Source organism: Podarcis filfolensis, assembly GCF_964270895.1.
Source record: "Podarcis filfolensis genome assembly, chromosome: Z".
In the NCBI taxonomy this organism is placed as follows: domain Eukaryota; kingdom Metazoa; phylum Chordata; class Lepidosauria; order Squamata; family Lacertidae; genus Podarcis; species Podarcis filfolensis.
In genome coordinates, this window is record NC_139617.1 from 30,263,946 (window position 1) to 30,289,976 (window position 26,031).

Consider the following 26,031-nt stretch of genomic DNA (forward strand, 5'->3'; position numbering starts at 1 on the left):
AATAACTGATCCAGCGGCTGGCAAGCAGTGCTGTCAGGCATGGTGAGACTGGACCTGTGCTGTGGAAAAGGACAGCCCCAAAGGGGAGCCCACACACTCTTTTGAGCTGTGGCAAGCTAACAGCCCCACAAAAGATGATGAAGAAGACATCTGTGGGTGGCCAATTGGTGTACAATATTTATCTATTGCAAGAATTGCTAGTGTCTTACAAAGCTCCCCCACGCCTAAGAATTTCTAGGTCCAGCTCGCAATGGGCACTTCCAACTCCAGTCCTTTCAAAGTTAAAACTGGTGCCTTACATAAGTATGTAAGAAGAGTCCTGCTGGTTCAGGCCAATGGCCCATCTAGTTCAGCATCCTCTTCTCCCAGTAGCGAACCAGATACCCTGGGGGGAAACCTGCAATCAGGAACACTCAGCAGCATTATTATCTCCATCTGTGGAGGCAGATCACAGCCATCCCAGCTAGTAGCCATCAATAGCCTTCTCTTCCTGCATGCATTTGTCTAATCCTCTTTTAAAGCCATCTAGGTTGGTGGCCAGCCTTGCCTCCTGTGGGAGCGAGTTGCAAAGTTTAACTATGTGCTGTGTGAAGACTTTCTTGTAGCTGTCCTGAATCTTCCAACATTCAAGTTAATTTGATGTTCATGAGTTCTACTGTTATGAGAGAGGAAGCAAAAACTTTTTTCTATCTACTTTCTCCAGCCCATGCATCATTTTATAAATGTCTATAATGTGATCTCTTATTTTCCCTTTCTCTAAACTTAAAAGACCCAAACCCTGCAACCTTTCTTCATCAGGGAGTCGCTCCATACCCTGATCATTTTGGATGCCCTTTAAATAACTTTTTTCCAACTATAATATCCTTTTTGAGCTGAGATGAATAGGTATCCATTTTAACATTTGCATTTTACCGAGTTAGGAAAACTGTGGTCCTGTTTGCATCAAAGGTGCATATATAAACTAACTATTTTTTGCAAACACTTCCATATTTTTCAGTTTCACAAACAGAGATTTATTCTCAATTACCTCTGCACCCCAGTTTTACACACTTCCATGTATCAAACAATTTATGCAAAAGAAGTGTGCATGGAAGGTTTGCATCAGGGGGATTTCAGAGTTCATTGGGGAGGGGGGAATTGACAGCAACATGTGGTCTGATGGCCCCTCCCCTTCCTTATTTTTTTAAATGGGACATCCTGCCTGCAATATTATAAATGGTGGAGAGGAGAACATGTCCACCCCAAGGTACAAAACCAGATTTATGCACCATCTATTTTGGAGATAGCAGTGCAGGGAGTTGAACTAGATGACTTGTTTTGTTGATTCCAACTCTACAATTCTATGATTCTATTATCCAGCATAGCATTAAAGTCTAAAAATGCATCACTTGTGGTGGTATGGTCTCTATCTTTAAAACACACACACACACACACACACAGAGAGAGAGAGAGAGAGAGAGAGAAAGAGAAAGAGAAAGAGAGAGACCTTGGAAATCAACACTAGCAATCCCAAGAGAGAGAAAGAGAGAGAGACCTTGGAAATCAACACTAGCAATCCCAAGAGAGAGAAAGAGAGAGAGACCTTGGCAATCAACACTAGCAATCCCAAGAAGTCTTGAAACAATCCTACGCCTCACATACTGTGGGAGACAGGAATGTGGGGACAGGAGATGGGCATCAGCCAGTAGGAAGCCACTGAAAGGACATCTGTTGCCGCTGCTGCACCAGTGAAAACTTTGCAAAACTGAAAAGCTAAGCTACTGCAAATGGTAATTTTCACAAAATTTCCGCTCACTCTCTACCTAAATGGCCAAAATGTTTGCTTCCTGAAATCCCCACCACCATCATAGAATCACAAAATTGCAGAGTTGGAAGGGAACCCCAAGGGCCATCTAGTCCAACCCCCTGCAATGCAGAAATCACAGCTAAAGAATTTCTGATAGGTGGCTAGCCCAACTCTGCTTAAAAACCTCAAATACACTGTAAATTTGTTCTGGTCAGCCTAGGGTACCCAATCCACCTCAATTAGGATCTGGAAGAGACCAGGGTTCGATTCTCTACTCGGTCATAAAGCTCACAGGGTGTGATCTTGGGGGCCAGCCATTGTCTCTCAGCCGAATCTACATCACAGGATTGATGTAATCCTTGGGGATTAAATGGGGATGGGGAGAGAACCATGTATGTCACCTTGAGCTCACTGGAGAAAAAGGTGGGATAAGAATTCAGTAAAATAAGTAAAATCCTACATTTCTGGAGGGCCGAGTTCTTTGCATCCATTTGTTCTTGTGGGTTTGGGCCCCCAGCTGTCAAGCTCTGTGTGAGCAGTAGGTTTGGCATTCCCAGAAAAGGCGGATAGCTCCCCATCCAGAGTGGTTCATTCCACTGGAGGACTCTTAAAAGCACATAAATCTCTCCCTTCCATACTTGCAAGGCAGCTCTCCCTTAATTTATAGACATTCCATGAGACGCATAGGGCCATGCTGAATACAGGCTGGCTCCAGCTTGTTCAGACAGATTCCTCAGCCCGGCTACAATGTTCACCACCAAAAAGCTGTGTGGGCTGCTGTATGCCTCCTGTTATTTCTTCCCAACCTTGCCCAGTTCACCCTTTTGGGGATTTCAGGCAGGCTTTTAAGAACCTAAGAAGATCCTGCTGGACTAGTCCAGTGGCCTATCTAGTCCAGTATCCTCCTCCCACATTGCTTAACCAGATGTCTGAGGGAAACCTGCAAGCAGGATTCAAACACAAGAGCAACACTCACCCCTTCTATGGTTTCTAGCAGCTGGCATTCAGAAGCATTGCTGCCTCAAACTGTAGAGGGCGCAGCACAACCATCCTTGCTAGTAGCCATCAATAAACTTCTCCTTCTTCATTAATTTGTGCAACCCTCTTTAAAAGCAATCCCATTTTTTGGCCATCATTGCCTCCTACGGGAGCAAGTTTTATAGTGCTGTGTGAAGAAGTCTTTTCTTTTATGCATCCTGAATCACCAAACATTCAGCTTCACTGGATGCCCACACATTCTAGTGTTATGAGAGGGAGAAAAACGGTCCTCTATCCACTTTTTCTCCATGCCCTGCATAATTTTTTATAAACGTCTATCATGTCACCTCCTCTTCTCCTTTTTCAAGTCCCAAACACGCCAAACTTTATTCATAGGGGAGTCACTCCACCCACTTTATCATTTTGGTTGCCCTATTGTGAACATTGCCCTATTCCACCACTACAGTACCCTTTTTGAGGTGAGGTGAACGAAACAGCAGTACTCCAAATGTGGTTGCACCATAGAGTTATATAATGGCATTATGATATTGGCTGTTTTATTTTCAATTCCTTTCCTAATGATCCCTAGCATGCCCCACCCAACCTGCCTCCCCACCCCCCACTCCTGGTTGAAGGTACTGCAGCAAAAATAAAAAAATAAAAAATCTTGTTCTGCATTCTGTAAGGTTCTTTCTCACAGTTAATAATAGCTAGGGAAGTGTCTGGCCCAGGTTATTCTCATCAGAATAAATTGTGAAAAGTAAAGTCACTTGACTTATTCTGCATTAATTTACTTTCTTCTTCTAGAACTCTGCAAAAGGTTTTAAAAAGAAGGAAAGGAAAGGGGAGCCCTGTTTTCAGCTCCACTCCTGCAGAGCTTGCTTAATCCATGAAGCAGAACCATCTCCCCAGCAGAGTTTCAATAAACAGCTTCCTTGCATGGAATGGGGAAGTGTCATTGGCAACCTACTAATAGGACAGTTTATGTTTCGTGCGCTGCAGGCAGCTCAGAAGGTTCAAAGTTGCTTCTTCATGCAGCACTTAGTTAAACTGTGGAACTCCCTCCCGCAGGAGGCAGGGATGGTCACCAACTCAGATGGCTTTAAAAGAGGATTGGACAAATTCATGGAGGAGGAGAAGAGGGCTATCAGTGGTTGCTGGCCATCATGGCTCTGCTCTGCTCCCCACAGTCATAGGCAGCAATATTTCTGAATACCAGTTGCTGGAAACCGCAGGAGGGATCTTGCACTTGGAGTCTGCTCCCTGGTTTCCCACAGGCATCTGGTTTGACCACTTCAAGGACAGGGTGCTGGGCTAGGTGAGCCCCCGGGACTGATCAGCAGGGCTCTTTTTATGCTCAACCTCCGGCACAAGTCCCACTTCCAGTCATCTTGCTCACATGGCTCTCTGCGTGAGCTCAGGCAACCTTTTCATGTTGCTCCGCAGTGAACAAATCCTCCCTTTGCTCTACATACCAGTTTGCCAAAGACTACTGAGTTGTCAGAGCAGAACCAAGGCCAGGTTAACAGCTAGCTGCCAACACAAATAATTTGTTTCCAGTTTCCCTTGCTCCTTAATATTTGAATCCCCCTGATTTTTGCTATCTTGGGTAAGTTAACTGCAAAGCCTGCAGAAAGATTTGGAAGTTGCAAAAATGAATGTCAGGTTTAGAATTTCCATATACTTGACACACACAAAGAGAGAGGGGAAGGAGGGTGGGCTATAAATTAGATTTTTGTCCCAAGATGCATTTTGGCACAGAATCTGATTAGAAAGTGGGAAACCAAAGTTGCATGAAGCAGTGAGAGCCAGGATCCAGCTTTGCTTGAACTTTAAAACAATGTAGTCAGACTCAAAATTGGGCAAAATTTCGGGATGCGAATTCTACTTTTATATTTTATACAGTTGTTGTTTTTTTTAAATGAGGAGTCTTGCTAAGGAATTAATTAATTTTAAGAACAGTCAACAAGAGCCAAATTCAGTTCAGGAGAGCCAGTCATGGTGTAGTAGTTAGAGCAGAGCTTTCCAAACTGTGTGTCGTGATACATTAGCATGTCAGCGGCAGTGTATAGGTGTGTCGTGCGAATGCTCCTTGTGCTCCTCCTGGGGCTGGAAAGGGGTTCGTTTAACCTCTGGTTTGCTAGTAAAACTGAATTACTGTGGTGTGATATGATGCATGTCTGAAAAGTGTGTCACCGACATGAAAAATTTGGAAAGCTCTGGGTTAGAGTGTTGGACTCTAACCTGAGAAACCAGGGTTCAAATCCCCACTAGACCATGAAGCTTACTGAGTAACCTTGGTGGTCAGTCACAGCCTCTCAGCCTTACTTACCTCACAGGGATTTTGTGGGGCTTAAATGAGGAGGGAAGAGAACCATGTATGCCACCTTGAGCTCCTTGGAGGAACAGTGGGATACAAATAAAAATATATAAAGGAGGGCATGTCACCTACTGCTTTTTCTCCCATATCATCATAACATTTAACACTGCTATCATTTTGTGACGAATTTCAAGCTTCTATAGTAACTTATTAATGTGTTTTGAAACTGCCAACTAGCTGTAGATTTCAGGATCTGAAGAATGTCTCTGGTGCATGGAAACAGGATTCAGAAACTTCAAACAAACTCAGGTTATGACTATGGGAAGGCACAGCTATAGTCTCTCCCCTCCCCCCATCTTTGTTAATTCATTATTATTAAGGAATGGGCATCCCTATCATGATTTACTGCAAAAGCCTTGGGGCTTGTGTAATGCAACCACACCTTTGCCTCTCGTATGATCAAATATTTTGCCCAAGTTACCTCCAGCTCCCTCCTTCTAGTCCTCACATGCATACGTATTCTCAAACAGCCTCCTGGTTTCAAGCTGAAGTACCATAATACCACTGTACAAATCTAGGGTGTGACCACATTTGAAATACTGTGTAGGCAGTTCTGGTCGCCTCACTTCAAAATGGATATTGCAGAGTTAGAAAGTGTTTGGAAAATGGCAGCCCAAATGATAAAGGGGGTGGAGCGACTCCCCCATGAAGAAAGGATGCAGCATTTGGGTCTTTTTAGTTTAGAGAAAAGGCAAGTAACCGGTGACATGATGGAAGTTCATAAAATTATGCATGGCATGGAGAAAGTGGAGAAAGAAAAGTTTTTCTCCCTCTCTCATAATACTGAAACTTGTGGGCATCCAATGAATGTGGGAATATTGAGTACAGATAAAAGAAAGGCTTCTTAATGCAGCATACTGTGGTGGCCACCAACCTGGATGGCTTTAAAAGAGGACTGGAAAAATTCATGGAAGAGAAGGCTATTGATGGGTATTAGCCATGATGCCCACGGCTCTGCCTTCATAGTTGGAGGTAGCATTGCTTCTGAATACCAGTTGCTAGAAACCACAGCGTGGCAGATTGCTCTTGTGCTCAGGGCCTGCTTGTGGGCTTACCAAAAGAGGTATCTAGTTGGCCATTGTGAGATCAGGATGCTAGACTAGACGGGCCATTGGTCTGACCCAGCTGGCTATTCCTACATTCTTAACCCTCAGCTTCCTTAACAAACTACAGCTCCTATAACACTTTGGGGGAAGCTGTGACTGTTTAATGTGGCATCATAGCACTTCATATCTATGGTGTGAATGTCTTCTAAGATGAGCCTTTCCTTCAGATCTTAACACAGCAATATAACATTGGAGGTGCTCCTTAGGTACCTGGATACTAAGTCATGTGGGGCTTTAAAGATCAGCAGTAACATTTTGAATTAGGTTCAGAAGCATATCAGGAGCAGGTGAAAATCCCACTGAATTGGTGGTAATATAATACTGGCTGGCTGAACCACTTAGTGACTGGCTACTGAACTTTGCACCTACAGATAGTCCATCTTCCAAACCAGTTCAGCTTATTTATTTTATTACATAAAATTTATACCCTTGTTGATTGTAAATAAAGCCCCCCAAAGTGGTTTACAAAAAAAGATTAAACAATGAAATTATTGATAAGAACAATTAACAACAATAATATAAGACTTTAAACATGTTAAAATAAAAATAGAGAAAAAACGGATTAAAACTTTCTAAATATCTGGACAGGCTTGTTTAAAATAAAATGTTTTGAGCAGGCAGCAAAAGGAGTGCAGTTAAGGCACCAGCCTCATATCAAGAGGTAGGGGGTTTTAGAGTATAGGTGTTGCCACACAAAAATATCAAGTTCTAACAAAAGTTAATTTGGTCTTCAGCCTATAAACATCAAAAAAGAGGGAAGCGAGTAGGATCCAGACAATCCACATCTACATAAATGGCACCTTTTAAAATGGATATCACAAAACCACTTAACGATCAGGAATAGATAATAAGACAGACGGAACTTGACTCTCCTTTTATAATTATGACAGAGTTTTGATGGCTACAGCAAGGAACCTGGCTATATTTTCTATGATCATAAGGTTGAAATCAGACAGTAAAACAGGTATAAAACTGAGATAAAACTCATCCAAGTTCCCCTAGCGTAGAAATACTACATGGGTGATAAAAGGGGATCTAATGTCCCCGTTAAAATGTCAGTATAGGAGAACATGGACTAATGTTTCATCTGAGCTGTCTTCAAGGGTAGCCCCACATACAGCACAACAGGAAAGGATGGAGAAAAGAAAGTATTTCTTGACGCAGCACAAACCATGGAACTCGCTCCCACAGGAGGCAGGAATTAGGTCTGGAAATGAACTGGCAACCAGCTGTTTGTCTCCGTTTCTCATAACGCTGGAACTTGCAAACATCCAATGAGGCTGAATGTTGCAAGACTCAGGGCAGATAAAAGAAATCCACACTGCCAAATATGGAACTCCTTCTCTCAGGAGGCAGCAATGGCCACCGACCTAGATGGCTTTAAAAGAGGATTAGCCAAATCATTGGCTACTAGACATGATCGCTGTGCTCTGCCTACACAGTTGGAAGTAGTAATGCTTCTGGATACTCGTTGCTGGAATCCATGGGAGGGAAGAGGGATCAGATCCTGCTTGCAAGTTTCCCATGAGAATCATTTTGGCCACAGTGAGAAGAGGATGTTGGACTATATGAGCCACTGGCCTGATCCAGCAGGCTCTTCTTATGTTCTTACAGTACAATCTCTAACTGAAGCCAATAAAAAAAGGGCTCATTTACACATAACTTTGCTCCACACTTTCCCTAGTAAAACTCAATTGCCATTTACTCAATGCAGGTTTTCCCAGAGAATGTGCCGGGACCAAAGCAAAAAACAAAAAATAATGCTTGGATACGAACCTGGAAAGCCTTGACCTGTGCCTAGAAATGCAACACCAAAGGATGTGTGAATGAACCCTAAACCACAAACTATTGAAATACACAGAACTTACTCAACAGGATGCTCCTTGATTGGGCTGCTCAGAAGGGTGATCATGGGATGTTCAAGAAAAACAACGTCTATGACCAGTTGCTGGGAATCACAAGTGAGCATTGTTGTTGTGCTCAAGTCCTGTTTGCCACCTTCCCACAAGCACCTGGTTGGCAACTTTGAGAAAAGACTGCTCAACTAGATGGGCCACTGCATGATCCAGCAGCTGGTCGCTTATTATGTTCTTAGGATACTGAGCAAGTTGTATCAGAGGAGAGACTAACCATGCACATCAGTTGCACAATGCCTGGACAGGGGACAGAAACCAATGCAAGATAAAAAATGACTGCTCTTCCATCTGCAGTGAGAACTGGGTTTGGGATCCTGTCCTAGGGCTGGAACCTTATGCAAGTGCCCCATACTATTTCAACCATTCTAGACCAGTGTTTCCCAAAGTGGTTGGTAGCACAGCCCACCCCCCAGCGGGGCACTAAGGCAAGGGGGTTGAAGGGTTGCAGGTGTTAATGACTATCAGACATTGAAAAGCAGGTATCACTGGATCAAGCTCATCCATTTTGCTGAATTAATCAAACTAAACAAATTGGATTTTGTGCAATTAATTGTTATAATTTTGAATTTTACTGTGTTTTTGAATTTTACTGTGTTGTTACCTTCCTTAGTAGGTTGTGCAAACCACCATTCCGAATAACACTTTGTATATGGTAGGGTAGCAGGCTCTGGGGATAAGTTTATAGAACCAAGTGGCCAGAAAGTTTGGGAACCATTGATCTGGACAGTATGGTCCATAAAGACTTCCCCAGTCTTGGATCTCCAAACATAGTTGGAATTTAATTCCCTTCAGCCCTGACCACTGGCCATGAATGCTTGGGCTGACGGGGGTTATACAGTCCACAAACCAACTGGATGCAAAATACATGATAAAAGCAAGAAAAAAAGGACACAAAACATTAAAGCCCCCCTTGCACAAACACATTTAAAAGGGACATCTGCTTTGTGCTCTTCGCCAGCATATTGACTTTTATTAGGCATAAGACTGTCAGCATAGAAGTGCACTCAGAGATCTGGGATGGTTGCTGTTTTCCAACTGGGCCAAGTTCAAGGTGTTGTTGTTGTTGTTTAGTTGTTTAGTCGTGTCTGACTCTTCATGACCCCATGGACCAGAGCATACCAGGCACTCATGTGTTCCACTGCTTCCCGCAGTTTGGTCAAACTCATGTTGGTAGCTTCGAAAACACTGTCCAAACATCTCGTCCTTTGTCGTCCCCTTCTCCTTGTGCCCTCAATCTTTCCTAACATCAGGGTCTTTTCCAGAAAGACTTCTCTTCTTATGAGGTGGCCAAAGTACTGGAGCTTCAGCTTCAGGATCTGTCCTTCCAGTGAGCACTCAGGGCTGATTTACTTAAGAAAGGATAGATTTAATCTTCTTGCAGTCCATGGGATTCTCAAGAGTCTCCTACAGCACCATAATTCAAAAGCATAAATTCTTCAACGATCAGCCTTCTTTATGGTCCAGCTCTTACTTCCATACATCACTACTGGAAAAACCATAGCTTTAACTATACAGACCTTTGTCGGCAAGGTGATGTCTCTGCTTTTTAAGATGTTATCTACGTTTGTCACTGCTTTTCTCCCAAGAAGCAGACTGCTGTCACCATCTGCAGTGATCACGGAACCCAAGAAAATAAAATCTCTCACTGCCTCCATTTCTTCCCCTTCTATTTGCCAGGAGGTGATGGGACTAGTGGCTATGATCTTAGTTTTTTTGATGTTGAGCTTCAGACCATATCAAGGTGTTACTATTAGTCAATAAAGCCCGTAACAACTTCTGATCAATTTACCTGTGAAATCACCTTACACCTCCACCCCTGCTCGACTACTTCCATCTGCGGAACTGGCACTGTTGCATGTGCCATATAATCCCCATTACACAGTCAATCATTTAGAGTGACAGCACCTACACTTTGGAACTCCCTGCCTATTGACACATTAGATAGGCACCTTTGCTGTACTCTTTTTGGTGCCTGCTAAAAACCTTTTTCTTTAAATAAGCTTCTCTAGGCATGTAGAACACTGGTGAACGTTTTAAGCTATTTTTAGTTTACTGCTGATTTTATTTTTTGAATGTTTTAAAGAGTTGTTTCCAGTGATTACTGATTTTCTGTAAACTACTTTGAGGTGATCTTTTTAAGCCACTGAATGGTGAATGTATAAATTTTGTGAAATAAAATAATTCTAACAACAACAACAACAACAAAAATGTAGTGATTCAATAAAAGTTACCCAAATTGCTATTGCTTTGTATGAGGAAGGTGAAAAATAAGCTTCAGGGCCTGCAGAATATCTCCATTTTGCCTTGCAGTGCAAAATGGAGGAGAATCCAAGGCCAGCATCCAAAAAGATTAATGTTATGTCCCTCAGCCACTAAATATAGAGGAGCCACCACTGGGGTGCTGAAAATAGACTGTCCCAAAGGTCTTTCAATTCTGAATCACTACTCCACTGTATGGTGATTCCTGGTCTCATTCTTGCAAGGGAAGGACAGAAGCGAGTCTGCAAACACCGACATACTTGCAGAATATTTTTATCATTATGACCTGCACACATTCACAAACACCTCCAGGGTTTGTGAGAGGCACATTCCATGCACATGGTGTGCAATGCAACAATGCAAATGCTAGGGCAGTGGGGGAGGGGGAGGAGAGAGCCCAGGATGGGATTTTTAATTTAATTAAAAACAACAACAACACCCCTTGCAAACTTACCCTTTGCTAACATGCCCTGCATTGCCCAAGCATTCCAAAGTGTAAAAGAGTCGCTCTCTCTGAATCCTCCTCCTCTTTACTCCTGCAGATCCTTCACGGCCTGACCCTCTTTGCCCTTTGATATCTCACTTCTGGAATCCCTCTGTGTGACATCTCTGCCAATGTCCTTCTAAACCCAATTACATGTATCTGTTGCTGCTATTCCACTTTCGAGTCTGACAAGTCCAATCCAGCTGTGCAAATTGGATGGCTGTTTGGCAAACAGAGAACATTTGGGGGCTCTCTGACAGGATGTGTGCTTTACCCCTTGGTGAAGACGAGATTGAGAAGCACTTCAAGAGCCAAGCTGGCAAGCTCTAAATTTCATCCAAAGATGCCAAAGAAAGAAAGTATCCTTTGCTAAGTGGGGTTTTTATTTCTGCCCCGGATTGACCTGAAATAAAGCATGCAGGCATGAAGGATCCTAGTGCCAAGGCCACTCTGGATTCCATGTGCCACAATAGGTAGGTATTATATGCCAATGCACACTCAGGCCATACCTGCACCATACATTTAAGGCAATATTGTGCCAGTTTAAACCGTCGTGGCTTCTCCCTTCAAATACTCCTAAGAATTGTAGTTGGTTAAGGGCACTGACAGTTATTAAGAGGCCTCTATTCCCAAACAGAGACACAGTTCTGTGTTTATGCTTGAGCAGAACCAAGTACTTGCAGATTAAGCTACATCGTGCAAGACAGTGTATTCAGAAAGGACTCATTCAGGTGTCCTACATGCCAGAAAATGAAATTCCTGCTGATCTGTTGTCTAAGGTTGTTAACAGAGAACAACTTAAGGTTTATGTACAGAGGTTGCAATTGGGTTGAACCACAGGTACTACAGGTTACACGGAAAGGGGGAGGATGTTAGGATATTTCCGTTCCACCTTAAAAGGGAGCAGGCTTTGTGAGTCACAGAGTCTGCGTATTTCCTGTTCACAGGATGTTTCTGTTGTGTCTATGCTTTTGTTTTCACTCTTTGCCTGAGCAGACCGAAACAGGCAGTCATGTTTTTTCTTTGTTCTGACCAACGCTGAATAAACTTGGAAAATGCTCTCCTGCGTGCACCTTTCGCTGTGCATTATCTGCTGATAGAGCGTGCATCAGTTCTAGAATGTGGCAAGCTATTTTCTGGAGCTCGTGTCGCTAATTGCTGATACTGCGTGTCTACGGGAGATCAATGGACGTCCGGAGACGACGTGGGGGCCATGATGGGCTTTATCTCCCTGGCAGTATCCCAACAACACTATGAACACGGTCTTGACAGTGAGTCCATAAGTGACTGTAGAGGTCAATTCTGGATCCACATGTCTTTCCACAGTGGGACATAGGTTTCCGGGCAGAAGTTGATCATGTTGAGGGTTTGCCAAATGTGCCTTCCGCTTAGAACATTTCTCCCTTTCGTCCTGAGTTCAAGCTTCTTCAAAGTCCATGACATCTTTGGTAAAGGCTGTTCTCCAATTGGAGCACTCGCAGGCCAGTGTTCCTCAATTGTTGGTGTTTATATTACATTTTTTTGGATTTACTTTGAGAAAGTCTTTAAACATCTTTTGTTGACCACTAGCATTACGCTTTCCATTTTTAAGTTCGGAATAGAGTAGTTGCTTTGGAAGACGATAAGCAGGCATCCGAACAACATGACCAGTTCAACAAAGTTGATGTTGAAGAATGATTGCTTTGACACTGGTAATCTTTGCTTCTTCCAGTACACTGGCATTAGTTCACCTGTCTTCCCAAGTGATATGTAATTTTTTTCAGAAACACTGTTGCTGGAAACTTTCAAGGAGCTGGAGATGGCATTTAGAAGTGGTCCATGTTTCACAAGGATACAGTAAAGTTGGTAGTGCAATAGCTTTGTCAACAAGCATTTTGGTTTTCCTGCAAATGTCCTGGTCCTCAAATACTCTGCACTTCAGTTGAGAGAAGGCTGCACTCACAGAGCTCAGGCAATGCTGGATTTCAGCATCAATGTCAGCCCTTGTGGAAAGGTAACTGCCCAGGTAGGAGAAGTGATTAACACTTTCCAATATTACACCATTGAGTTAGATTTGTGGCGCTATCTACAATCCTATAATCACAAATGCTGTGCAAAGTCACTGCATGCAGCATGAAAAGTGAGTGCGCAGAAGCCCTCCATGTGATGACTGAGAATCATATCAGACAGAACAGCACGGTCAAATCCTCAAATGCGAGTACTTTGGCTGGCGGACCAAGATGTGCCTCTTTGCTAAGTAATATCATAAAAATGTGGCAGATGACTTATTACTGCCAGCAGACAGTGCGCTTAGTAGATGTTCACATTAGGAGAAAATAATGTGATGGGTATTGGGTGGGTCCCCTCTGAACACCCCAGCCAGGTGCCTCTAATTTACGGCAGTACTTATGTTTCCAAATATATGGGATCTGTTGCCTGTTCCTCCCATCTTCGCGAATTTAAAAGCCACAATCTTTTCTTTCCCTTCAGCTTGAACAAACTTGCCATCTTGCTGTCACCTCTAAATAAGAAACAACAACAACAGCATGCCAGGGATCCACAGCAAAACCCCAATCATAGCCCCTCTGGAAGACCTGCCCAGCTCTGGAGCTGAGGGGTGCGCAGGGAAGCATAAAGCTTCACATCCTGGTCTTTGAGGTGAAAGCTCAGAGTACAATCAATTTATGTTCACCTGAACAAAATAGGATGGGAGGAGGATAGCATAGGAAGTTGCCTTATACTGAGTCACGCCACTGGTCCATCTAGCCCAGTATTGCCTACTCTGACTGGCAGCAGCTCTCCAGGCTTTCCTTTCAGGCAGGGGTGATTCCCAACCCTACCTGGAGATGCTGTCAGGGATTGAACCTGAGACCGTCTGCTCCACATTTAATTCTCACAAAAATGTGAGGTAGTTCAGGCTGAGCAGCATTGTCTCCCAGGGGAGCTTCATGGCCAGCTGGGGATCTAAGCCCTGGTCTCCCACGTCCTAGTCTGATAATCCAGCCACCATACCACACTACAAGGAAAGTTCCATTCCTTTCCCTTATCAACCTATTTCTCCTTCAATAATTTAGTTTCTCTAACAAGATGTGCCCCCCCCCAAAAAAAACAGATTTGGAGGGGGAGCCATTTTAAATCTGGCAGATAATAAAATTGCCACTATCCTTCCTAACCCAGCACCGTTTTCTGGCGGTGGGCGGGTGGAATCAATGGAAAACTTTCTTTAAAGACAAGATGGGAAGTCCTCACACTGAGCAGGCAAACACTAAGATTACTGTCTGCTAAAGAGTTTTAATAAGGAAATTAAATGTAGACTGGGCTGTTTAACCCAGTGAAATCACAGAATCATAGAGGTAAAAAGGTAAAGGTAAAGGACCCCTGGACGGTTAAGTCCAGTCAAAGGTGACTATGGGGTATGACACTCATCTCATTTTTCAGGCTGAGAGAGCTAGCATTTGTCCACACACAGCTTTCTGGTCAGCATGACTAAAACAGTTCTGGAGCAACAGGACACTATGATGAGTTCTAGAGAACACGGAAACACCATTTACCTTCCTGCTGCAACGGTACCTATTTATCTGTGCTTTCAAACTGCTGGGACAGAGCAACGGGATCTCACCACTGTTGTAGAGTTGGAAGGGGCCTCAATCTAGTGCAACCCCTGAAACGCATTAACCACAGTTCAAGAATCCCTGACAGATGGCCATGTAGACTCTGTTTCAAAATCTCAAATGAAAGAGAGTCCATCACTTTCTGAGGGAGTCTTTTTCACTGTTGACAGCTTTCACCTTACGAAAGTTCTTCTTAATGTTTAGTTTAAATCTCCTTTCTTGGAATTTGAATCCATTGGTTCAGGACCTTCTCTCCAAAGCAGGAGAAAACAAACCTGCTCTCTCTCCCATGTTACAGCCCTTCAGATATTTGAAGATGGCTATCATGTCACCTCTCCATCTTTTCTTCTCCAGGATAAACTTCCCTAACTCCCTCGACCATTCCTCTTAAGGTTTGGTTTCCAGGCCCTTGATCATATTCTTCACCCTCCTCCTCCGCACACGTCATAGCTTGCCAATATACCGTATATACTCGAGTATAAGCTGGTTCACCACGCCACAAACCTGGTGGTGGCAGCAGCGGTGGAGGAAGAACAAGCAGTTCGAAAGGGCTGCTTTTGGGCTGCTCGTTCCTTCTCCTCCGCCGCTGACAGCAGCAAAGACGGAAGAGGAGGAAGGAGCAGCCCAAAAGGGCTCCTTTTGGGCCACTCGTCCCTCCACCGCCACCTCTGCTGCTTGCAAGAGCAGGCATAGGAGCCGTGGTTGGGAGAAGCGCAGTGCAGCACAGCGCCTCTCCCAACTGCGGCTCCTGTTCCTGCTCTTGCGAGAGGCAGGTGGTGGGACCAGTGGTGAGAAAGGGCTCCTTTCGGGCTGCTCGTCCCTCTGCCACTGCTGCCCACCTCACTCAAGTATAAGCCAAGGGGAGCTTTTTCAGCATAAAAAATGTGCTGAAAAAGTCGGCTTATACTTGAGTATATACGGTACTTCTTAAACTGTGGCACTGAGAAATGGACTCAGGACTCCCAGTGGGGTCTGACCAAGGAAGAATAGAGTAAAACTATTATTTTCCCTTGATATCTGTTAATGCCGCATACAATAGCAATAGCTTTTTTTTTGCTGCATCACACCACTGACTCATGTTGTTCTTGTGGTCTCCTAAGACCCCTAGATCCCTTTTGTTGTCAAGCCAGGGGTACCCCATCCTATATCTGTGTGTTGGGAATGACATCTACAGCCATCGTCTGATTTGCATTCAATCACACACATCACAAACACACAAAAAGATGAATTACCTTCAGCTGCCCTCTTGAAAAAGACTTTACAGCTCCCGCAAGTGAGTGCTCCATAGTGGCACCCAGAAGCTTCATCCCCACAGATCAAGCATGTCTTCTGTGGTGGGAAGTAATAGTCAATGGGAAGAACATGGTCTCTTGCAGACTCCAACCTTTGGAAGCAAAAAGGAGAAAAGGGGAAAACATCAGCAAATGTGGCAAACACATAAGAACTACTGGATATTAAAGAATATTCCAGAAATGTTTATTAGTGTGAAACTGAAAGAGAAATATCTTAAGACAATATTCCACTGGTACTTAACTCCATGTATTATATTGTGTGTCATCCTTTTAGCAGCTGTGAGGTTCCGTAAATTCTTATGCCAAAACTCAAGAAACAGATCCTTTCAGTTCTTCCATTTTTATGCAACAGAAAGACTAGCTGCTACTAGAAACCAACTTAGCAATTCCTTCAAAGAGAATCATTTTACAGTATCATCCCATATATTTAATAATACAAGTTGTGACGATGCCAGAATTGCATATTTAAGTTTGTGATATTTCTGCAATCCCACCATAAATGAAAAAAAAAAGTGCCATTATGGGAGCAACCCCTTCAACGAAGTTGGAAAGATTGAGGATTTATGTGTGAAATCTGAACTAGTGTACAATGCCATTTGTGTTAAACTTTCAAAGACCTTTCATGTATGTAAGTGGAGACAGACTTAAGCGGTTTATGTGACCCAACAGGGAGTCTTCAATACTAATGTTAAGGGCCTTTTCCTATGTACGGTAGTTTTAAGGCAGTTTGTTAAAAGTACTTTCTGCTGGAATGGGTCACCCCTGTCCAGATGTTCAACATGCCTGTTCTCAAGCTATTGGGCAAAGCCAGGACCCATCAGAAATCTGGCTTTGCTTGGGCCTGGAAATCCTGGGAAATGAGAAATGCAGATTTGCTCAGGCACATTAATATGTCAGATCTCAATGGACATGCATCCCAGTTTCCTGTTTCTGCAAGTGGCTTTCCAGAAGATTCTGGTGTGTGAGCCCATTAATATATAACACTATGTGTTCTTAGGACAAGTATTTATTTGGGAGGTTCAAGTCCACAGTGGAAGTAACTTCATACTTAATGCTTGTTTACACAAGCCTACCCGGATGCTCAGAAAGTTGAGGGTAATCTTAATCTGCTTTATTATTTTAACTTTTGTATGTTTAACAATATGGTTATGATTTTTCTCAGTTTTATTGTTTCATCTCTTCATAAACTGATTTGAGGTTCTGTACAATGAAGCAGTGTATAAATTTTATGGAATAAGCAAACAAACAAATGTCTGCATGAATAACTGTTAGCATCCTTTCTAACATTAATGGCCCTTTGTGTCCCTTCCAACTCTACATTCTATGATTTGTACTCTCCTGTCTAGGCTTATGCTGATCCTTGAAAATTGTGCTTGGATTAAACAGCAATTTGCTCTTCAAAAGCTGGTTGCTTCATATTGATCTTTCAATGAAAAAGTGATGCTGTTCAGGGCTTGGCATTGAGGATTCTCAGTCTGTGCTATGTGGAACCCTCTTAAAGGCAATTAAAAACAGTGATTTTGAACCCTTCTGAATGGGAAGAAGACGGAAACATTTCAAAGATAGCAGAAGCAAGGAAGTGGCAAACTCAGACATGGAGCAAATTGGGCAGAAAAGCATGAAAACACCCTCCTTAGATTCCGAAACACTTTCCAAGGTTCAGGGCCATTCTGCATTTCTTCCTCAAACATATTTTTTTTTACCAGATCCAGCTGCCAGTCTCTTATTGTGCTCTTAAACAACCTACAGCCCTGGGCTTTTGAACATGGCTCGTTATCAAGTGTTGGCCTGCACGTGTTCATCTACCACCCTTGCTTTGGGAGAAGTCACAGTGTGGTCTAGTGGTTAGAGTGTCAGAACAGGACCTTGGGGAGAGCAGGTTTCAAATCCCTACTAGGCAATGAAGCTCATTGGGTGTGATCTTGAGTGCCAGTCACCACCTCTCAGCCTAAGCTACCTAGAATTGTAGAATCAGAGAATTGTAGAGACCTCATATGTCACCTAGTCCAACCCTATGAAATGCAGAAATCCCAGCTAATCAATAGTCAGGGAATCAACAGCCAGATCACGACACTCATAGCTGATCTTACTTCACACCCTCATTAAGTGTTTCTGCCTGATTGCAGTGCACCCTTTGTTGCGGACTAAAGTAGACCTACCTCACTATACGCCAATTAAATAAATGACTGCAATTTACCACAGGCTATCGGGGGAGGAAGTCTTGTGTGAGGGAAACTGCCATTCAGGGAGTCTCAGGCAGGAGTTAATCAAACAAGGAAAGTTTGATTTACCCCCTCCCCTCCCCCACCCCCCCCCCAAAAACACCCAACTCTGAAGTTGGTGAAACAACTTTAGGTCAGGAGAAACATTGTTTCAGGTAGAACTTATTATTTAAACTAAATATAGGGACATCACAGGCTTAAACACAGTATGACAGTCACAGCTTCTCTCAAACTCCCTTTACTTAAAATCAGTTGTTACACTTCAGTTTCCATTACTCCTTTCTAGGTCCTTATGCTTAGTTTGGGCAGATGCTTCAGATCAACGCTTTTAACACCGTTTATTAATTTGGTTCACAAGCAAAGGGGCACTTTTCTTCACTTTTTTTTAAAGAAAACAATCCCACACCTGAGGTATTCTAATTAGTATAGCAGACCCAGGGGATCACCTCACCCCTTGTTATTGCTTTGGGAGTCTTCTTTACCTAGAAGAAATCTCCCCTCCTGACTGGAATGAGACCCAGGTAGTCTGATTCCCACAGCTTCTGGCTCAGACTCAGCCCTTCAGTTAACTCCTGACTATATTCCCCAAACACTCAACCCAGTCTTCCTATCTAAGCTGCGAGGCTCTTTCCCCTTGCTACAGATAGTCTCCTCAGCGTAGTTGTTTGGCTCAAATCAGAACCAGTTCTCTCTCAGGCAAACCTTATCCTAATCCTTACCTCCCATCTCAAATCAAGCCCTATCTCTATCCCTATCTAAAAACTCCCTCAGAAACGGTTCCTCCCCCCCCCCAGTGTTGGCTCCAGGCCCCCCCCCCCCCCGGTTGTTTGGCTGTCTTGGTAGCCAATCAGAGAATTCTGAGGGACTGCACCACCAAGACTCTGGCCTGGCTCTGCTGTCTGGCACAACCTTCAATGCCTCTTGCATGGATGGATGGAGGATACTGTGATAATGCATGTGTGTAGAAACTAGCCTGTTGTACAAAGGCCAAATTTGCATTTGAAACTAAAGCATTTTATAAATATTTATCATCAACAAATAAGTTTGATGTGCAAAGTTTAAGAAATGACTGGACTAAGTAATGGGAATGCTCACTATTACCTAGACAGTGGGAATATGTATTGGCTTCGATATCAGATGCATTGATGGATCTTAAACTAAGACTAAATCAACAGAAACTATTATTTAGCATTTATTGGACTCCCTTACATTTGTATAAGAAAGGACTATCTAATGTAGCTCTTTGTTGGAGATGTAAATGCTGGACTATATAAACAAGACACCACAGAAAAAAACAAATTAAGATTTTCAGAGGTGAATATGCTCTTGAACTATATACCCATCACATGTAAATTAACAATAGGACAACAAAAATGGATTCTATGCGCCCTGATGGTGGCCAAGAGACTGCTACTGATGAACTGGAAGAACAGAGACACGATTCCCCTTAATCAATCACTTGGCAACATGACAACACTGGGAACATATAAACAGACAGCTTATAGACACAAACTTTATTTGGTTAAAAACAATGATACTTGGAATGAGTTTTGGTTACTGACAATTAAATGTGAGTTAGGATAATAAGAATATACACATCTGTATATTAATGTATGGTAATGTAACAGTATTTTTTAATTTTTTTCATTCACACTCATTTTTTCTCTCCTCACTCTACCTCTTTTATAAATAAAATTGAATTCGTAATAATAATAATAATAATAATAATAATAATAATAATAATGCATTTGCTTCCTTTTGCCTCTGGCCCCACCCACCACTGGCATGTGGCCCTTGCAGGTTTCCTAGAAGAGAATATGGCCCTCAAGCTAAAAGAGATTCCCCAACAAATCCACCTGATCCAGAGAAATGTGGTGCCCTCCATACCACAATCCACTGCCTTATAGTGAGATGGTACAGCAGAACACCTATGGAGGTGCCCATCAGCCCACCAAGCTCCCCTGCTTTTACCTAATGGGCTTCTGTTTGTTGAGCAGCTGTTAAGAGGTAGGGGAGAAATGCCAGAGGGGGGAAATAAGAGGGGCTATTACAATATAACTTTAAAGCCTGGGTAGGCAAATTAAGGCCTGGGGGCCGAATCTGGCCCAATCACGTTCTCAATTCGGCCCACAGACGGTCTGGGAATCAGCATGTTTTGACATGAGTAGAATGTGTCCTTTTATTTAAAATGCATCTGTGGGTTATTTGTGGGGCATAGGAATTCGTTCATATTTTATTTTCAAAATAGAGTCTGGCCCCCCCATAAGGTCTGAGGAACAGTGGACTGGCCCCCTGCTGAAAAAGTTTGCTAACACCTGCTTTAAAGCAAGCTTTTTCAGGCACCCCTAGTGCCCCCCAACCCTATAAAAAGACCATTCAGAAGAGCCTCCTGATTCAACACAGCAACCAAAAATTGTACATCTATTCCAAATCCAATCAAAACTTTTAAATTAGTTCAACAAAACTGATGAACTTGATCCAGTGACGCCAACAGCCTCACAGGGTTGTTGTGGGGCTTAAATGAGGACTAGGACCTGGGAGAGACAGGGGTTTATATCCCCCACTTGGCCATGAAGTTCCCTGGGTGTGACCACAGGGGCCTCTCAGCCTAAACTACCTCACAGGGTTGTTGTGGGGTTTACGCGAGGATGGAGAGAAGGCTACCTCGAGCTCATGGGAGAGAAAAAGTGGGATATAAATGCACTTAATGATAAAACAACAATAATCCTTCCTGCAGTAAAACTGGAGTGTGGTTTTGGAACTGGGGAAAACTGGGATTTGGTCACTAAGCACACCAGCTGCAAAAAGAGACACCTGCCTGCCCCTCAAAAAGCCAGAGTGGCAGTGTGGTTCTCAGAAAGGCTTCTTAGCCCAGAAACAGGACTTGTGAGTCTGCACCACTCCCAGCAAATTACTGCCAGGAAATTACTGACAACCCCTTGACAGTAAATGATGGTGTTTTACTCTGTTGCTCTTTGGACGCTCACCTTGCGGGTGCAACCTTAGCTCTGACAGCCATTTCTTCTTCTTTACACAGTCTATAAAAAGGCTGTTCTCAAACACTGTCTTTATTAACACAGAAGGAGCTGCACTACTTGGGTGCATATTGTTGTTCTGCAGTCAAAGGACGCCAAAATCTCCCTTCCCCGACAATCTTGATTTATCAGGCTGCAAAAAATTAGTTCCCATTAGGTTTTACTTGGTAGATAGATTACAAAGCCTAGAGGTGCACAAGATATGAAACATACAGGTGGTATTTACCGGTAACACCTGATAAACTGACCAAGATATACAAGACTGTATCAAGTAAATGCTGGAAATACAAACAGTCTGAAGGGTCATTTTTTCATATGTGATGGACTTGCAAAAAAGCAACAGGCTTTTGAATTGAAGAATATAAAAAAATAGTTTAAAATAGTTATCCCCCAAAGGCCTGAGACATTTCTTTTGGGAATAATAGGGCAGAGATTCCACAAAAGTTGGTTAAATTGTTTATGTATGCTACCACCATGGCCAGAATTCTGCATGTGCAGAAATGGAAAGAAGTTCCAACAAAAGAGGAGCAGAATTTGAAATTATTGGATTATGTGGAGATGGCGAAAGTGTTGGCAAAAATAGGAGACCAAAAGAAATGTTTGTGGAAGAGTGGAGACCCTTTTTGGATTATCTGAGAATATATTATAGTCAAAGGAAATCACAATCGGGACTTCAAATACAAGCAAAGAAATAAGAATGATAAAGGAATGTAATGTACAATAAATGTTATGGAAAAAATATGGCATTAATGGCAGTAGATGAACAATTTGAACAGAAGCATCATGGAAGTAAGGATGGGAAGTCAAAATGTTAAGGGAATACTGTATTGAAACTGAATTGAATTTGTTGAAATGTTTAAAAACCAATAAAAATTAGGGGGTGGGGTTAACAGTAAAAAAAAGCTGGTAGCACTGAATCAAGTTCATCTACTAAACTAATTAAAGTTTTAATTTGGTTTTGAATAAATGTGCAATTCATTGTTACTGTTTTGATTTTTGATTTTTCTTATGATCTTCCTTAGTGTGTCATCCTGCAAACCACTATTCTGAACAATGCTTTTTATAGGGTAGGGAGCACCGTGGATTAATTTATGGAACCAACAGGGCAGTGGCCGCAAAAACTTTAGGAGCCACTGGGCACTTCTCAGATGTGTGAGTGAGAGCTCCCATCAGCCCCAGGAGATGTGGTCCAAAACATCTGGAGGGCACTAGGTTGGCATATGATGGTAAATGGTTCTCCAAATGGTAGTAGTGGGGCTTTCGTTTTCCCCACAAACTCTTAATTCACAGTCAGTGCTAGCAACCCAATCTCAACCAACCTAATTCCTTACAATTATAGTGTATGGGGACCTTCAAAACCCAATGCATGTTTCCCCCCTATAAGTTGCCACCTGAACCTTTCAACTGCAGATGTAAAGCTTGAACCTGCTACCTTCTTTTCCACCCCTAAACTATAGCTCCTCAAGACAGTCACAGGTCACTGTGGATGAGCAGAACAGAGATGGGTAAGAACAGAGAACATAAGAAGAGCATGCTGAATCAGGCCAATGGCTGACCAAGTTCAGCATCCTGCTCTCACAGTGGACAGAAAAGTGCCTGTGGGAAACCCCCAAGCAGGATTCCAGCAAAAGAGCCCTTTCCTGTCCTGCAGTCACCAGTAACTGATATCTAGGAGCATTGCTGTCTCCAACCATGGAAGAAGAGAATAGGTATCATGGTTAGTAGCCATCAACCTCCATGAATTTGCCTGACCCTGTTTTAAAGCCATACAAGTTGTTGTCCATCACTGCCTCCTGTAGGAGTGGGTTCCACATATTAACTCTTTGCTGCATGAATAAGTCCTTACTTTTATCTGTCCTGAATTTTCCAACATTCAGCTTCATGAGATGCCCGTCTGTTCTAGTGTTATGAAAGTGAGGAGACTTCTTTCTATCCACTTTCTCCATGCCATACATAAGTTTATAAACTTCTATTGTGTTGCTTCTTACTTGCCTTATCTAAAGAGTCATAAAGGCTGCAACCTTTCTTCAAGGGAAGTTTGTACATGCATGGGCATGTTCTTGCATTCATTTCATTAAAACTCCCTCACTCTGTGTGCTTAGATGGCTAGGAATTATGTATTATGCAATGTATTCTTAATGCCACAGGCATGTTCACAATGATGAGGTAAACAGTGTTTGCTAACCCCAACTGAGATATTAAACCTCTGGTTGGAAGTAAACTGGCACCGAGATCCAGGAGTAATAACACCAAGCAAGCCAAATTTATGTTCACACAGAAATAGAGCATGTTTCATGTGGTGAAAGTCTGTGTCTTTGCTTAATGATGCCACCGCCCTCAAAGATATAAGGCAAAACTGCTTCCCACAGATGTTTAGTTAGTGGAATAGAATTCCAACCCCGCTTTAGTACTCGTGAATGCACAAACTGGATCGCTTGATATGAATTACAGGGTAACATGGGATGATTAGACTACCATAAACGGCAATCTCACTGCACAAATAAAAATCTGAGGTTCCACAGGGCTTGCAGATCAGATGGTCAGCGGTTCGAATCCCTGGTGAGCTCCTGTTGTTCAGTCCCAGCACCTGCCAACCTAGCAGTTCGAAAGCATGAAGTGCAAGTAGATAAATAGGTGGAAAGGGAAACGGCGTTTCTGTGCACTGTTCTGGTTCACCAGAAGCGACTTAGTGATACTGGCCACATGACCCGGAAGCTGTACGCTGGCTCCCTTGGCCAGTAAAGTGAGATGAGCACTGCAACCCCAAAGTCATCTGCAACTGGACCTAACGGTCAGGGGTCCCTTTACCTTAACCCAAAGTAAGTGGTTGTGGAAAGCATAGCCAAAGGTTTCCTCTGCAGCCTGGCTTTGGAGAGGTTGAATCACACTCTCTTGCTCCCATGATGTCACCCTGTAATGCATCACTGCACTAAGGAAGGACATCCCCAAACAGTGTTGTGGGGACATATTCGTGTGCTGTGTATGTCTATTCAGAAGTAAGCTCCACTGTGTTCAACCAGGGCTTACTCCCAATCAAAGCATAGCTATGATTGTAGCCTAACTTAATTAACCAAACCAATAAACAACAGGAGGCTTCTGTAAACTCAAGTCAATCACTGAAGAGATCAGTTGCCAACACCCTTTTGTTGCATAAGAGGTGAAGTCAGTGATTATGCAGAACTGCAGGTATTCCTAGAAGAGAATGACTTATTTGGATCAGAGTTTTCCAAACTATGTGTTGCGACACATTAAGTATGTTTGGATGCGGCGTGTAGGTAAGTCATGTACATGCTTTTATACGGAGTCAGTTTAACCTCCGGCTGCCTAAAAATATGTAGTGAAGGCTCCCTGCAAACAGGGAGCCACCATCGAAAAGGCCCAATTCTTTTGTTGCTGCCCTGCAGATCTCTCACAGAGGAGGCACACGAAGAAGGACCTCAGATGATGATTGCAGGGTCTGGGTTGGTTCAAATGGGGAGAGGCGGTCCTTGAGGTACTTCGGTCTTGAGCCATTTTAAGGCTTTATAAGCACTAAATGGCAGCCAGAGCAGTTGGGCCAGGATTGGCATTAGTTGCTCAAACCAAGTTTTATGTTTATTTATTGTCATAAAGCACTGTGAGATATCTTCACCATAGAGAAGTATATAGATATTTTTAGGGGGGAAAACCTAAAGAAGAGAAAATAACTTCTCATCTCTTAACAGCAGCCACGGGCTATACTGCCAAATATTGGAAGACCTTTAATATTAATAATTTGAATTGTTGGTACTCTGGGGTTTGGCAAATTGCCGTTGAAAAGATGTAGCGTAAACTAAAAGTACCTTAAAACAGAGCTCAAGTGACAGTGTGTGTGTGTGTGTGTGTGTGTGTGTGTGTGTGTGTATAAAAGGCATGACTTTATTTCTTATACAACTACTGAGGCACATGGTCACTCAGTGCTACCAGTATACAGAATCATAGAATTGTGGAGTTGGAAGGGCATCCCAAGGGTCAGCTAGTTCTAGTCCAACCCCCTGCTGTGCAGGAAGCACAGCTAATGTAATGCCTAAAGTCTATGCCATCGGTTTATGCAAATGTCTGGCTCGTTTAAGACTATGTAGAACCTTTATTCTCAGTAATGATGGAAGTCACAGGTGCATAATACTTTGTACTTTATTATCCCTTTTGATCTGCACTGTGCCTTTGTGGGTCCGACCCATGATGCTTTATGGTTTAAATTTCTGATTCTCTGTTTTCTTTCTTTTTGCTGTGCTTGAACATTTTGTTGCTGTTGTTAACAAATCAAGGAAAAGAATCTGCAGAGATGAGGAGTGCTTCCTACCAAACACCACATTTTGTAGTTGGGCCAACCTGGAAAGGTGCTCGACCTCTCAGGACTCCGCTTGTAAAATAAATATAATCTTACAAATGTCTCAGTTTGTTCCGCAGTGCAGCCTCTTGGCACCCATGCTAACAGCGCAATACTTGCCTTGCAGCGGGTGCTGGAAACCCACGCTACGCCACTATCTGGGTGGAATTCAAGCATGACATATAGGGAGGCAAGGAACCTGTCTCTTCAAGCAAACAATGTGCCATCAGCCCAGACACAGAAAATAATTTTTTTTTTTAGCCCAAAAGTACTCCCTTTTAAACACTCCTTAAAGGAAGAAAAGGAAAGCATGTTTAAGCTGGCCATTCTTGTTTCAAAGGAAAAGCAGCCCAATCTACTTTTCTGTCACAACTCCCCTTCCCCAGCACAATTTGCTCTTGAATTCGCTGTTAGTAAACCCTGGGACACGGGGAGGGAGGGAGCAACTGTAGCCAAGATTTCCAGAAGGGAAATTGGTATGACACCCTGGGGAAATACGTGTGTTGGGGGCGGGGCGCTATGCAGCTGTTTCTCTTTCAAAATAAAAATGGCCAGAGAAAGTACACTTAAAACAACAACCGCCAGTGTTTGACTTTAACATACAGCTTTTAATTATTGATTCAGCATTTTGCATA

The 26,031-nt window shown here is 43.0% G+C and overlaps 1 protein-coding gene and 1 long non-coding RNA gene across 3 annotated transcripts in view; both read right to left on the reverse strand.

The window, feature by feature from the left end:
• LOC310754565 overlaps positions 1–26,031 on the reverse strand; it is a 632,985-nt gene that overhangs the window by 337,665 nt on the left and 269,289 nt on the right. The gene's annotated exons all lie outside the window — the stretch shown is intronic.
• Positions 1–26,031, reverse strand: part of AR (androgen receptor) — a 260,564-nt gene that overhangs the window by 141,668 nt on the left and 92,865 nt on the right. For both annotated transcript variants that reach the window (XM_083596370.1, XM_083596371.1), the window contains exon 2: positions 15,732–15,883. In XM_083596370.1, coding sequence (XP_083452496.1) covers positions 15,732–15,883 — 152 coding nt within the window. The remainder of the gene's footprint in view (positions 1–15,731; positions 15,884–26,031) is intronic.